This window comes from Mixophyes fleayi, chromosome 2 (genome assembly GCF_038048845.1).
Source record: "Mixophyes fleayi isolate aMixFle1 chromosome 2, aMixFle1.hap1, whole genome shotgun sequence".
Lineage (NCBI taxonomy): Eukaryota > Metazoa > Chordata > Amphibia > Anura > Limnodynastidae > Mixophyes > Mixophyes fleayi.
This window is the reverse complement of record NC_134403.1, coordinates 37,747,396-37,761,860: the sequence shown is the minus strand read 5'-3', so window position 1 is coordinate 37,761,860 and position 14,465 is coordinate 37,747,396. Positions and strand designations below refer to the sequence as shown.

The 14,465-nt window shown below is 37.5% G+C and overlaps 1 protein-coding gene across 1 annotated transcript in view; it reads left to right on the top strand.

The window, feature by feature from the left end:
* GUCY1A2 (guanylate cyclase 1 soluble subunit alpha 2) overlaps positions 1–5,385 on the top strand; it is a 162,888-nt gene extending 157,503 nt beyond the window's left edge. Inside the window, exon 8 of the mRNA XM_075198820.1 lies at positions 1,854–5,385. Coding sequence (XP_075054921.1) covers positions 1,854–2,061 — 208 coding nt within the window. The 3' untranslated portion in view covers positions 2,062–5,385. The remainder of the gene's footprint in view (positions 1–1,853) is intronic.
* Positions 5,386–14,465: the final 9,080 nt, after the last annotated feature.

Sequence of the window (14,465 nt, the reverse complement as noted above, 5' to 3'; positions counted from 1 at the left end):
AGACATAATGCACTGCGTGATACATACTATACATATGTGGAATATAAAGTCCCTGGAGTATGCACAGAAGAAAAAAATATTCTCTTTTTGTCAACTGTTTATAATATAGGGCCTGATTCATTAGTGATCTTATCTTGTGCAAAAGTTAAGATGCTTATTTTTAAGAAGAAACGGGGAGATAAGAGTGAAGGTAAGATGGATTTTCCTCTTAACTTAAGAAATTCTTCACTTACTCAGTGGATTTTGCTTCTTATCTCCCTTTTCTGAGCATGCACAGAGTGGATTTGCTTTACATAAGCAAAAAACGGCAGATAAGATCACTAATGAATCAGGCTCATAGTCAATAATGAAAAACAAAAAAAAAAGTATTTTTTCCCCCTAAAATCCCCCCTCTCCATAAAATACATTTATTATGATGTTATTAATTTTTACAGTACATAAATTGCATTTTTACAGTTGCGTCTGATTGCAAACACATGTTGTAGCATGCATACACAATCGTCAGCACTATCAATGGCACTTACACCTGACATGTAGCTGGTGCAAGTGATAGGACAGAAAATCACGTACCTTTGAGATGTCCAAAGCTTGATTTGGACTCTGCTGCGTGCGCTCTACCTTGGCACACCCTTACTGTACATTGACTACGTGCATATGCCCATTCCCATCTCCGCTCCACTCATGAAATCATAGGCTGTTGTAGCGCTCGTAGATGAATTTCATACACTTGCATTCTCTGGTGTATAGTTTGTTTCTGGACATGCATAGAGCAACTTCGCGCAAAATAGGGTATGTATCGGCATATACATTCCTTAATGAATCAGGCCATGTGTGTTTTACTGACCAAGACTATGTTGACCATGAGGCAGGGGGAGTACCGTGTCTCAGACGGCATTTAAAAAAATAGAGCCCTGATATGTTTCTTATTTTTTAGATTAGCACTACATCCCTGTTATGCTAATATAAATAGCATTATTCTGACTTATCTTATCTCTTCTATACATGAAGTTTTCTCTTGTCATTTCTCTGTTACTATTTACTTTGGAATGTAACCTGATATTACTTCTAATGTAAAATAAATGCCTTTATCCCTTGGTTTTATCTGGAAACAAGTGTGTGGAATTTAGAACACGTTAGTTATTATTATTCAGAGAGGATAACATTTCCAGGAGATTTTGCTTTCAACATCATAATAGCCTTCAGCTGTGAGACTACAACAATTGCTCATATTACAGATAATTATAGCACTTCTTTAAAAGGATGAATACTAATGATTTTTTTTGCCAAGCTAATTGTCTTTTTTGCATCTATTTCTCATGGTGAGAAAACGGCACAGGGGGGCTCTCTAATTACCTCCACTTTTTTTACATTATTCACTCAAAAAAATCCCTAAATGTCTACCCCACTGGCTATGTGTAGATGATAATTGTGGCATTATGTTGATTTCAGATGAACAAAGGAACTGTATTTCTCAATTTGTGAAACACTTTCAGTGAAGTTCGCAACTGCCTTAGATACACAACAGTCAATTGTCTTACGGTATCTGCAAATAAGTTCATGTTCGTAATATCAGAATACATACACTTGTACTGCATTGTTAAACTGTAGAATATGGTGTTTTGTATATGAAGGTGTAAACAGAGGCTATTCCATCTGAGGTATGTTGGGCAGCCCATATATTTTTGGTATTAGGAGGATTTAAAGTTGTTTGTAATTTGTATGATAGTGCTACAATGAGTTTGCTCTGAAATTAACTTGGACCCATCCTTTTTCGCAACTCTTTTTAAGGGAAGTGCTAGTTATGCTGGTTTTGTTTTAATGCTGTATAAATTTTATGTCATTTTTGTTTATAGGCTTTTAAAAGAAGAAGAAACTTTTGAATTTGTTCCCCGATCACGCGAGGAGCTTCCAGACAACTTTCCAAAGGAAATCGCGGGGATCTGTTATTTTTTGGAGTTGAAAAGTGATCAAAAACAGCCAAAGCACTCCGTAACATCTGTCAGAATGAGAAAGGTTTCCTACAACATTGGCACTATGTACTTGAGGGAGACGAGCGTATGAAAACATCTACAGATTAAAGACTATTGAAAAAAAAAAAAAAAGCACAAACCCTTAACTGGGTCAAGACAGGAGTGTAGAGAATCTTTCTGTGCCATTAAACTGCAAAGAACTCAACAGTGAGAACTCTGCATTAAGCCAGGCAATAATTATTTATTTTGTTGGTGAGTGACACGTGTCCAGATATAAGCTGGTGTTATGCGAAGGATAGAACCCAGAAGTTTCCATTTGAACAATAAACCATCTCGCCCCCGAAATATCCAATCTGGGAGTCAACAGATTTTTCAAAATATTCATAATTATAATAACAGACTTACTGTTTTAGGTTATATTTGTTACAGTGTTTGTACACCCGATTTAGCCATCTGCTTTGTAAACACCTCGAACATTCACGGTGTGAATGGCAGCTACACACCCTATCAGGATTTCATAGCCAAACTCCACAGTGACGTGCAATTGTTAGTTAAGTGACCTGTAATTATATACAACTCATTTCAGTTTGGAATTTTACCCATGGAATCATGGCCAATATAATTGTAATACAAAAAAAAAAACATCATAATTTATGATATCATAGTTTTGTGCAATACGCATCTGTCATGCCACATTGGTATGCGATTATTTCAATGTAGTGTTAACACTTTTTGCTTTCTGTTCTTTGTTTTTATTTATTTTTCCATGTATATGCGGGATTTTTATCAGCATGTGTATAAAATTAATATATATTTTAATTATGTCTAGTTATGTAAAACTCAACATGAAGCATCACATGAGTGTAAACGGTAAGAAAATAACTGACCACCATAGCATCTGAATGTAATTCCTAAATGCTGTTACATTGTAAACAAGAGAACATTTTCTGGCCATTTATATTGAACTATTTAACCTTTCATCAATTTCATCAGTGTATATAACAAGAGGAACAAACATTTTTAAAATTTTAAACAAATGTGTGACTTACTGTACTTCATTATATTAAAATAGTTAGCATTAATGCTGTAAGTATTACTCTATCCTATTAAACAGCCATGCTAACACAACTGAATTTAGCAACTTACAATACTGCACTGTATGTATACTAAAATTTACTATCAGTTTATACAGAAATCTATAAAGACATTTTAAAAAAACAGACAGCCATTATTTTGGAATGTTTGCTGATTAATATTACATTTAGCAAAACAATATTGTAATAAAGTACCAAGTTGATTACCGTGGTATTAGGTGATTTTTTTTTAAGAAAAATTTAAGTTTATTTTAAGACATGTTTATGAGATATGTTCATGTTCAACACTTCTAAAATTGTATCTATTCATATGTATTTTAGTACTTCTCACGCTTGTACAACTGAGAACATCTCTCAAAAATTGTCTTGAAAAATTGAATTCTTATTTCAAATATAAAATCATCAAATACTACAGTAGTCAACTTTAAAAATTCACAAGTGATTATCTTTTTTCCTCCAGAATGAATTAATTAACCAGTAGAAAAAGTTTAATAGTTATACTAGTTATATTTTTTTTTTCTCTTTCGTACGCTTGAAAAGTAGAAAAGTAGAGGTATTGCCTATAGCAAGCAATTGGATTCTAGGGGCTAGATTTACTAAGCTGCGGGTTTGAAAAAGTGGGGATGTTGCCTATAGCAACTAATCAGATTCTAGCTGTCATTTATTTAGTACCTTCTACAAAATGACAGCTAGAATCTGATTGGTTGCTATAGGCAACATCCCCACTTTTTCAAACCCGCAGCTTAGTAAATCTAGCCCTTGGTATCCTTTTCTAGACTGTATATGATAAAAGTTTTGTAGAATACTTCCACTTTTCCTTTTTAGAATGTTTGATAAATCTACCCCAAATGATGTGTGAAAACTTAAGAAACTTATTTAACTTAATACTTAAAAATCACAATGATTGATTATTGGAGATAAGTTATCCACTCCGTAAAATGCATATATTTTGATGAGTTAGAAAATTCAACACTGAAAACGTTCTGTCGTTTTTTTCTTCATTCGATTTCATGTAGCATATTATTTACTTATAGGACATATGGATCACTATTAATACCACTGTCTATAGAAAGCATTTATGAAAACTTACAATAGCAACATTGCTGCAGCAAAATCACTGTAATTTATAACAAGCAGTGCAAAGCAAAAAAAATGCGCATTGGCTGTATCTTGATGGGGACACTCTGTCAGTATGTGCAATATGCATAAGTTTGGTTTGGGGTGTCCCTTACGCACCTCCGATATGCTTATCCAAAGCCATGTCCATGAACTTCCTGTCCTCCTAATGACTGTAGAACTGGTCATACCAATTACTATCTCTACCTTTTCAGTCATAGTCACATTACAGGCTTGTACACATAGCCCCTTTTTCATGGGTGTCATGCCTATAATTGAGATGCGCTAGGAACATGTAAATCAAGTTGTACTCCCATCTGAACCTCTTACCTGAGTGCAAGTGGAACGTTTGCATTACAAACAAGCGGCTCTCTTCGTATGAATAGTTAGATAGATTCACTAGGAATTAGTGACGTCACAGCATTTGTACAACAACCAGACCTCTCCTTAGACAGCAATAGCAGGATCCTATCAGGTACTACACCCATAAAAAGAAGTTGAAGAGGTATTCATGCAAAATAATAATTATAGTTAATATTGTTGATTTATTTATTTTCCCTTTAATAAAGCAAATAGTAAAGTGAACCTTATTTAATGGCCCCTTCCATAGCCTAGAGACTATGTTTGATGATTGCTTTAGAGGACATTGTGTATGTTGTGTACATGGCTTGTCTTTATATATTTTTTATTACTATATATAAAAATATATGTTTAACATAAAACACCCGACAATTGCATGGTAAGGTATTGTCATAGGACCTCCTGGAAATAATCTACAATTGTTATTATTTGTTATTAAATCAGATTTATTATGTGTTAAGATTTTATTTTAGGTTTGTTGTAGGTACCATAAGTCTCTACATGTTGTTACTCCACATTACCTTATTATATTATTATTGTATATACAGTATTTCAGAGTAATCTATATAGTCACTTTAAGGATGTATGATCGATATTATTTAAGATTTTTATTAGGCAAGTGTTAGAGTTATTACTCACATTTTAAGAAACATGATGTCATTTGTTTGATTTATTAAAAAAAAAAAAAGAAAGCAATTGCCAAGATGTGACCAAAATATCACATATATATATAAAACGTATTTTGGTCCAAAATATAAAGTCTCATCTTTCCTAACATGCACTACAATATCTATGAATGTAACCATTGACTAACATAAATAAAACTGAAGATATATGGTTCATAACTTTTATACTTGTTTCAGTTATTGTATCCAATGCAACATAAGGATACTAAACATTGTTCAGCAAGTAATTCTGCAAGGATACGGCGTCAACAGATTTTATTCAGTTCGGCCGTCAACTGATGACCTGAATGTCAGGAAGTTCACGCATAGATTAGTACTTAGTAAGCACAATGATAAAAAATTGTAATTTGAGTGGTAATACTGAAAAATAATTAACGAAAAAGTAAAAAGAAAAAAATATTTTATTATTATTATTATTATTATTATTATTATTATTATTATTATTATATTTACATTTTTTTTACCCTGAAAATGTCTTTTCAAATGTCTGTTCATCTTTAATCAATACGCTTTCAAAAAGGTTTTTTGTTTCACTACTGAAACAACAGTAAAGCAGTAAATAACTGTCGTACATGTGACATTTTGTACCCAACATATGTACAACATGCTGGTATCGGTTAACTCTGAATCATTGCTAGTGTTTGAGACCTGCAACAGTACAGGACAAATGAAGCTGGAAAAGCGTTTTTCTCGTTAGTCTAACTGCAATCAAGTGGAAGAAGGTAAAATACTGTTTTATCTTGATTTGTGCATTATCGATTTCATTTTCCTAACCCTTCTAATGCTTTGTTTATGAGAACATACTTTCCTTGCAATGGTGTCTGGAGCAGTTGCCTTTGAAAATTATGTGCAGTGTTGGACAAATCCTCTGTCTGATCTGTCTCCCTATTTACCTGAAGCAAGGAACCGTTTCACACCAGTCCATCCAGTTCTCTCTTGCAGAGCTGAATAGAAGCACGTTATATAAGAGGACCGGACAAGTTGAGTTTTCCTGCACTAAAATCTCACAGTACTATATGGCTCACCATAGACCGTGGTTTTAAGTTATAACAGGGGAAGGCGGATGGCAGGTTAAAAACAAAGGGGTTTTCCACAACTTAACATCTCTTTTAACAATTTTTCATTTACTTATATAGCGCCAGCAAATTCCGTAGCGCTTTACAAGTGGGAACAAACATTAATAAAACAATACTGGGTAATACATACAGACAGAGAGGTAAGAGAACCCTGCTCGCAAGCTTACAATCTATGGGACAATGGGAGTTTGAAACCCAAGGGCATGTGCTACATCATATTGCACACTGGACCAGCTAGAACGCAAAGGTAAAAGTACTGAGTGGGCTGTGTGTGTATCAATGTTGGTCAGAGGGTTGTTGTCTTGTGTTAGCTATGTAGAGGGTGGTAATAGGGGAGATTAAGATGGTGGTTGAGGAATATCATAAGCTTGTCTGAAGAGGTGGGTTAGTCCTTAGTTATGGCTATAGAGTGTAAAACAGATGCTAGAGTGCTAAGTATGGAGTCCTGCGGAAGCTCTAACTGTAGCTATTGGTAAAAAAAAAATCTCACACAACCAGTATATCCCAAATTGACCAATGCAACATCATTTATTTTTTTTCTTAATATCAATACTCATTGCACATCATGGGATCTAAAATTGTAACGAATCACAATCTATTGCCTGTTTTCAGCAATGCACTTTAGTAAACTGAAAATGGTGATTTTGGTGTGTGACGTGCAATAATTGTTTCTAGTTTGGTAAGGAGCTCCTTAATCATACGAACAAACGTTTGCGGTATAAATGATTGTGCAGCATCTAACGTTGTCTATGCTGCAGTCTTAAGAGTTTTCAAGCTAAACTGTCACTTGTCAACCATCTACAAGGTGCATTGGTGGTAACACTTCCTTCTATACTGTATTAAGACTCAGTGACTCAGAGGGGGCACAGAGTGTGTGACGATGGAGGGCACAGAGTGTAGAGATGGAGGGCACAGAGTGTGTGGAGATGAAGAAGGGCACAGTGTGTGGAGATGAAGGAGGGCACAGTGTGAGTTAGCTGTAAATTATTCTTTGACAGAAATATAATTGAAAAAATATATATAAATATATTATTTTCCTTTGGATTTATGTGTATTATTTTTGCATACAACTAAATAAGTATTTCTGTCCTGACCTAAACATTTACTACGTTTTTTTGACCCAACTACTTATAAAACGGGACTGCTCGGTAATTATTTTGGAGGGGTGCCTTGAAAAAATTATGGAGACTCTAAGGGTGCGGCGAAGTGAAAAAGTTTGGGAACCACTGGCCTAGGGTGAACTGAACCCTTAATCAGGCCCTGCTTATAAGTTCTGTTTTTGGGACATAATTAAGGAGACTAATCCTTAATTATACTCCAATCACACCACAGATGATAATTAGTTGACATGTAGTTTGTTCATAAACATAGTATAGGTAGAGAACCGCAGTATTTGATGACACTTTTTTTGAAGAAAATGTAGAGTACTAATTAATTTAGCCAAAAAGGTTAAGGGATTTCTTACATAACACATGTGGCTCCTAATAAAGACATATAAGAAATATAATTTTCTTGTATGGGTACCTGAACCCCTCATCTTAAAACATCTGTGTTAATATTACTTTAAAACTTAAATTTCTATATATGAAAAATATTTTCTGCGAAATGCGTGGTTTTTAATTTATATCAAAACTTTTTTAAAATATATACAAAATAATATTAGTAGTACTGAAAATAAATATAACTGCACTATATTTGTGTTTTCAAATGATTGTTTTTTTGCTGAGAGATAATGGATATTTCTAAAGACCGGTTAAAAGGGTTAATGATGTTTCACCTTCGTTTCCTGTACTTTATGTGCTCTACTGTGATTTAAGTTACACATTGATTAAGAACCAATTTTAATTTTAGTCAGCTTATAATGCCCGCTACATCATTTTGACGAAATGAAACAAAAGCTCCATCCAAAATGTTGATTCTGCACAATATTATTTTCTTTTGCAGAATTTTTATGTATACACAAGTGACTTTATTCATGTATCATGTTCTGTGTTACAAAACATAATTGCAAAGTATAGATTACAAGGTTGCATTACGAGTTTCCTTTTCTTATAATATCCACATATTTTTTGTTGACTTTGCGTTATTTTGCATTACTTGCAGTTGTGTCCAACTTGTGTGTATAGTTATAATGTGAAAATATGTATGCTGAATTCCTAATTTGTATCAAAATTCTTACTAAATCGTGGAAAAAAGTGGCCATAATTGTCATGTATTTCTGTATATTTGTTATATTTTTATAATTTCAATCTGTTCTCCAAAGCAAGTTAGAGCTCAAAGCTCAATGTCTCCATTGTAAGTTAGATATCCTAGATCAATGTCTCCCGCTCTAGGTACCGCTCCTAGCTCAGTGTCTCTACTCCAAGATAGACCTCCTAGCTCAATGGCTCTGGAGACAGACAGAACTCCTAGCTCAATGCCTCTATTGATAGAAAGAACTCCTAGCACAATACCTTAAGTGCAAGGTAAAGTTCCAAGCTCAATGCCTCCAGTGCAAGGTATAGCTCCCAGCTTAATGCTTCTAGTAGAAGGTATAACTTCTAGTCTAATTCCTCCAGGCAACACATAACTAAAAATGTTATATTCAATGTATGGTACATGTATAATATATTTGCCTTTTTACATATCTGCATGAAGCCATCATCTGGACATTTATTCATTAGTGTTATTGAAAGAGTGAACAAGCTATGAGAAGCAGGTAGTGATATCATCAAGCTGCCATCTATCTGTATATTGGTTCTTCATGATATCTGTGTCACTGGAACTTGCCAATGCTACCAGTTAATTTAAATCATCATCATCAGCTATTTTTATGGTGTCACTAATTTCGCAACGCTGTCCAGAGAACCTGTGCCCCTCCTTATGACACCCATAGAAAGGGGCACAGTTTTATAGATGATTTTTTTCAGTGTTTGTTCATATTATTATTATTATTTATTATTATTTATTTATAGGGCGCCACTAGGTATCCGTAGCGCCGTACAGGGACAGACAGAAATACAGTACAGGGTGAGACATCACGGAACAGTTAACAAAAAGCACAGTAACTCAGAAGCTCAAAGTACAGCTAGATGACAGGCGAGAGCCCCAGCGGGGTAGCTAGAGGGGTAGAAGGGCCTCACGGAAGAGACAAGGGGCTGGAGAGCAGAGTTAAGGTGGTGGAGAACAGGAGGAGAGGAGGCCCTGCTCGAAGGAGCGTACAATCTAAGGGGAGGGTAGGACGGACAGAGACGCAAGGGTAGGAGGAGGAAAGGGGGAGAGCTGAGGCAAAGATGGAGGGGAGGGGGGAGAGGAGAGCGACGAGGAGGGAGGTAGGTGGGAGACAGGAAGGAGGGCAGTTAAGTGGGGGACTGGAAGGCTATAAAGAAGAGGTGGGTTTTTAAGGCCCGTTTGAAGCTGGACAAGTTGGGTGAAGTTCTGATGGAGCGGGGGAGCTGGTTTCAGTGGAGGGGGGCAGCACGGGAGAAGTCTTGGATGCGAGCGTGGGAGGAGGTGACCAGGGGGGAAGAGAGGCGACGGTCATTGGCCGAACGCAGAGGGCGGGATGGAGCATGGATGGAGATGAGGCTGGAGATGTAGGGAGCGGTGGAGTTGGAGAGGGCCGTGAAGGTAAGTGTAAGGAGCTTGAACACGATTATGTAGGGGAAGGGGAGCCAGTGAAGGGATTGGTAGAGGGGGGAGACAGAGGAGGAGCGGCGAGAAAGGAAAATAAGCCGAGCGGCAGCATTGAGAACGGAGCGAAGGGGGGCGAGATGAGAGCGGGGGATGCCAGTAAGGAGGAGGTTGCAGTAGTCTAAGCGGGAGATGATAAGAGAGTGGACAAGAGCTTTAGTGGCATCTTGGGAGAGGAAGGGCCGAATGCGCGCGATGTTGCGCAGCTGGAAGCGGCAACATTTTGCAAGTGAGAGAATGTGAGGGGCAAAGGAGAGAGAGGAGTCGAGGATGACACCGAGGCAGCGAATTTGAGGAACAGGGGAAAGAGAGGAGTTGAGTACAGTGATAGAGAGGTCGGAAGGGCAGGGGGAATGAGCGGGAGGAAAGACAATTAGTTCGGTTTTCGCAAGATTAAGTTTGAGAAATTTAGAGGACATCCAGGAGGAGATGGCAGAGAGGCAGTCGGACACCCTGGAGAGGAGGGAGGGAGAGAGATCAGGAGAGGAAAGGTAGAGTTGGGTGTCATCCGCATAAAGGTGGTACTTGAGACCAAAGGAGCTGATGAGTTTGCCCAGGGAAGAGGTGTAATATTAGTACAATGAAATAAAACAGTGCTTCCATGTTGTAATGAAGTAAATCGGCTGACATAGATCTGATAGTAACAGCTATTGAAGTCACTATAGATCCAGTTGGATTATACCTATTCGTAAAAAAAAATAGGGGAGACTTACTGCAGTAACCGATGACTCCTAAAGGTCTCTCCCAGTTATAAAAAAGTGAGTAAACAGTAAAAAAGAAGTAAAAACATATCCCCGTTTCTGTTCCCATAATTCCATTAAACCTTGATTAAAAGTATACATATTTGGTATACTTGTGCTTGGCAGAACTAGACAAATATATTTCATGTTAATTGTTTTCAGTATTTATCTAGTTTGTAACCATGTAAAACATTATGGAAAAGTTTACTTTTAGTGATTTTTATCTGTTTTTTCCTAGCTAATGTAAAATCTATTATTTCAGAATGAAACTCCTATATATCCCCACCACAAGTATAAAATTAACATTTAAAAGTAGTTCCCAGCTAACATAGAAGTGTAAACCACCTCCAGTTTTGAAGGGATTAATGTTAGAATTTTAAAGTTGCATGATAGGTACATTTTAAGACTTTTATTTGAAATATTTTTGAGTGTTAATTTGCTCTTAGAACTACCACTCAGCTTATTTTAAAGTGTGATTAATTCTACTCCAATCCTCGTTAGAATTGCAGTGATACCTGACCCTTTGGGTAGGAGAAACCACTATCTCACTGTACACCTAGACACCAGACAGAGTGATCTCCAGGCTTGTCCTCATCAACACTCTCACCAGTGTTAACAAGAGATCACTGACCTTGTTTTTGGGATAAAGTTTATTGTAATGGCAAAGAGGGACTTTGAAATTAATTGCAATTCATCTGATCACTCTTCATGACATTCTGGAGTATATGCAAATTGCCATCATAAAAACTAAGGCAGCAGACTTTGTGAAAAATAATATTTGTGTCATTCTCAAAACTTGTGGTCATTACTACAGATGTTCACTGACCCCCGTGTTCTGGTTTTGAATCTGGATTAACTACGTGGTTTGGTTTTGGTTTTGGTTTTGGATCCCAATTTTTTTCTAAAATGCCTTTTTTGGTTTTTTTTCTCCCTACATTATTATTAACCTCAATAACAGTAATTTCAAGTCATTTGACCATCTCACAGGTCCCAATATTATTTTCATACACTTTCAAACAAAGACTGCAGCGACCTGGCTGGATGCTAAGGGACAGAGCAATGACTGAAACACACGGCAGTTCCTAGCACATCTAGGAAACATTGGCACACAGCAGTGACAGAAAAGAAACGTGATGCAAGATGGAATTGCCCTTGGATCATGAAACCAGTTATAGTTCATTTGATCGTTCTACCCGTTTCTTGGATAACTGTGGTAATTCTACAGCTAATACATGGCGACGAGCGCTGATACACCCGGGATGCGTGCTTTTATCAGACCTAGACCAATCCAGGGTGCCAGACAATGCACTAAAAAGAGCCATTGTAATTCACAGCAAAAAGCAAGTTCATCACTGAGCTTCGAATCAGCCCCAATTCCCACAAAATATAGTATAGTTAGGTACCTTTGATGTAAAGTGTAGATTACAAACACTTGATGAAACAGCAGCAAAGTGGAAGGTAATACATATACACGTCTATTTAGACATCCATGCTTACATTACTTCTGCAAGCAACATTGTTCTTTGTTAATAAAACTGTTGCCTTTATACCGTTCAAAAAAATTAAAAATAATCCTCCACCATTTTTTGGATGTTTATAGTTGATAGTAGTATCAGGTGGAGTTACAGCAGAGGTGTCACTAATTCTGGTAAATTCTTTTACAGTAGACAAGACCAGATGTCAAAATGTTGTGCTGACTCATCTGCATCATCAATGGGTGTTTTAAGAGTTTTGCTAAGCACACAACAGTATATAGCACATGTAGGTAACATTGTCACACAGCAGTAGCTGAAATTTAAAGTGGTGCAAGATGGAATTGTCCTTGGTCCCTCCCACCCACCCTTATGTTGGATCTTAAAAAGGAAATGCACACTTTAACAAACCAAGCACTTCAGCCACAAAAGTGCCACTCCTTGTGGCTGAAGTGCCTGGTTTGTTTTTGTCCCCACAAAACAAGCTAACAATGGGCTTAAGGCACCTAAGGTAAAAGTGCTGTTTGAACTCTACTGTGGCAAGATGTTGTCATCATCCTCAGCCTCATCCTCACCCTCATCAGTTTGTACATCCTCCTCATACACTATTAATTCATCACCGCTAGAACCCACCATTACAGAAGTCTAAGAATTTTGATGTAATTGGTGGGAAAGGCCTTCCTCATGGAAATTGAAGTTCATTTTTATAAACATCATCTTTTTCACATTTTGAGGAAGTAGCCTCCTACGCCGATCACTAAGAAGGTTCCCGGCTGTGCTGAAAACTCTTTCCGAGTACACACTGGAGGGTGGGCAGCTTAGGCAGTGGAAAGCGAGTTGGTACATGGGTCTCCAAATTCCCTTTCTTTCCTCCCAGTATGTAAAGGGACTGTCTGAGGTGCCTATTTCTATGCTGTCGTGAAAATAATCCTCCACCATCCTTTGTATGTTGATAGTAGGTTCAGGTGGAGTTACGGCAGAGGTGTCACGTTTTTTGGTCAATTCTTTAAGACCAGACCAGATGTCAAAATGTTGTGCTGAGTCATCTGCATTATCCCTGAGTCTCTTGGGAAAGCTAAGTTTTTTCCAAGCAGCAGTTGAGAGAGAAACTGAAGGAGGAGACGCTGTCCTATCACGTAACACTTGAGCTCACCAGGAGCTCCTTGCATCTCGTCAGATATCGGTCAGTTGAAAACAAAGAGAAGACATAGCTCTTATACTGAGGATCAAGCACAGTAGCCAAAATGTAGTGATCAGATTCCAAAATTTTGATAACTCTTGGATCCTGGCGAAGCGAATAAAGTACTTGATTTACAAGTCCGACATACTTAGCATAATTGCTTTGTTTAATCTCTTCCTTCAGTTTCTCAAGCTGCTTTTCCAAAAGTCTAATTAAGGGAATCACTTGACTCAAGCTAGCAGTGTCTGAACTCACTTCACAGGTGACTACTTCAAATGGTTTCAGCACCTTGCACAACACGGAAAGTATTCTCCACTGCGCTTCAGTAAAATACACCTCCCCTCCTTTCCCAATATCATGGCTTGTGGAGTAAGCGTGGATGGCTTTTTGCTGTTTCTCCATCCGCAGCAGCATATATAGGGTGGAATACCACCTTGCCACCACCTCTAGCTTCAGTTGGTGGCAGGGCAAATTAAATTGCTCTTGTAGCTGCTGCAATCTCCTACATGCTGTTGTCGAATGCCGGAAATGTTAAGATATTTTACGGGTCACAGACAGCATCTCCTGCACATCCCTGTCATTGTTTAATAAGCTCAGCACCACCAAGTTTATTGTGTGAGCAAAACAGGGAATGTGATAGAATTAACCCATCTGTAATGCTCTCACAATATTGGTGGTGTTATCAGATATGACATATCCAGAGGAGAGTCCAAGCGGGATAAGCCATGTTGCAATGACATTACTTAGTTTTTGTAACAGATTGTCAGCTGTATGCCTCTTAGTGAAGCTGGTGATACACAGAGTAGTCTGTCTCTGACAAATGTGACGTACTTGGGTACATGCTGCTGCAGTTCATGCTGGTGAAGCCGAATCACCAACCCAGTGGGTTGTCACAGTCATATAATCTTTAGTTTGCCCAGTTCCGCTTGTCCACATATCTGCGATTAAGTGTACAGTGAGTAGAATGGCATTTTGTAGCCCAATAATTACATTTTGACAAACCTTCTGGTAGAGGCGAAGAATAGCTTTTCTAGTGAAATGGTGTCGTGATGGAATTTGGTAATGGGGACACAAGACCTCAAGTAACTGTCTAAAACCA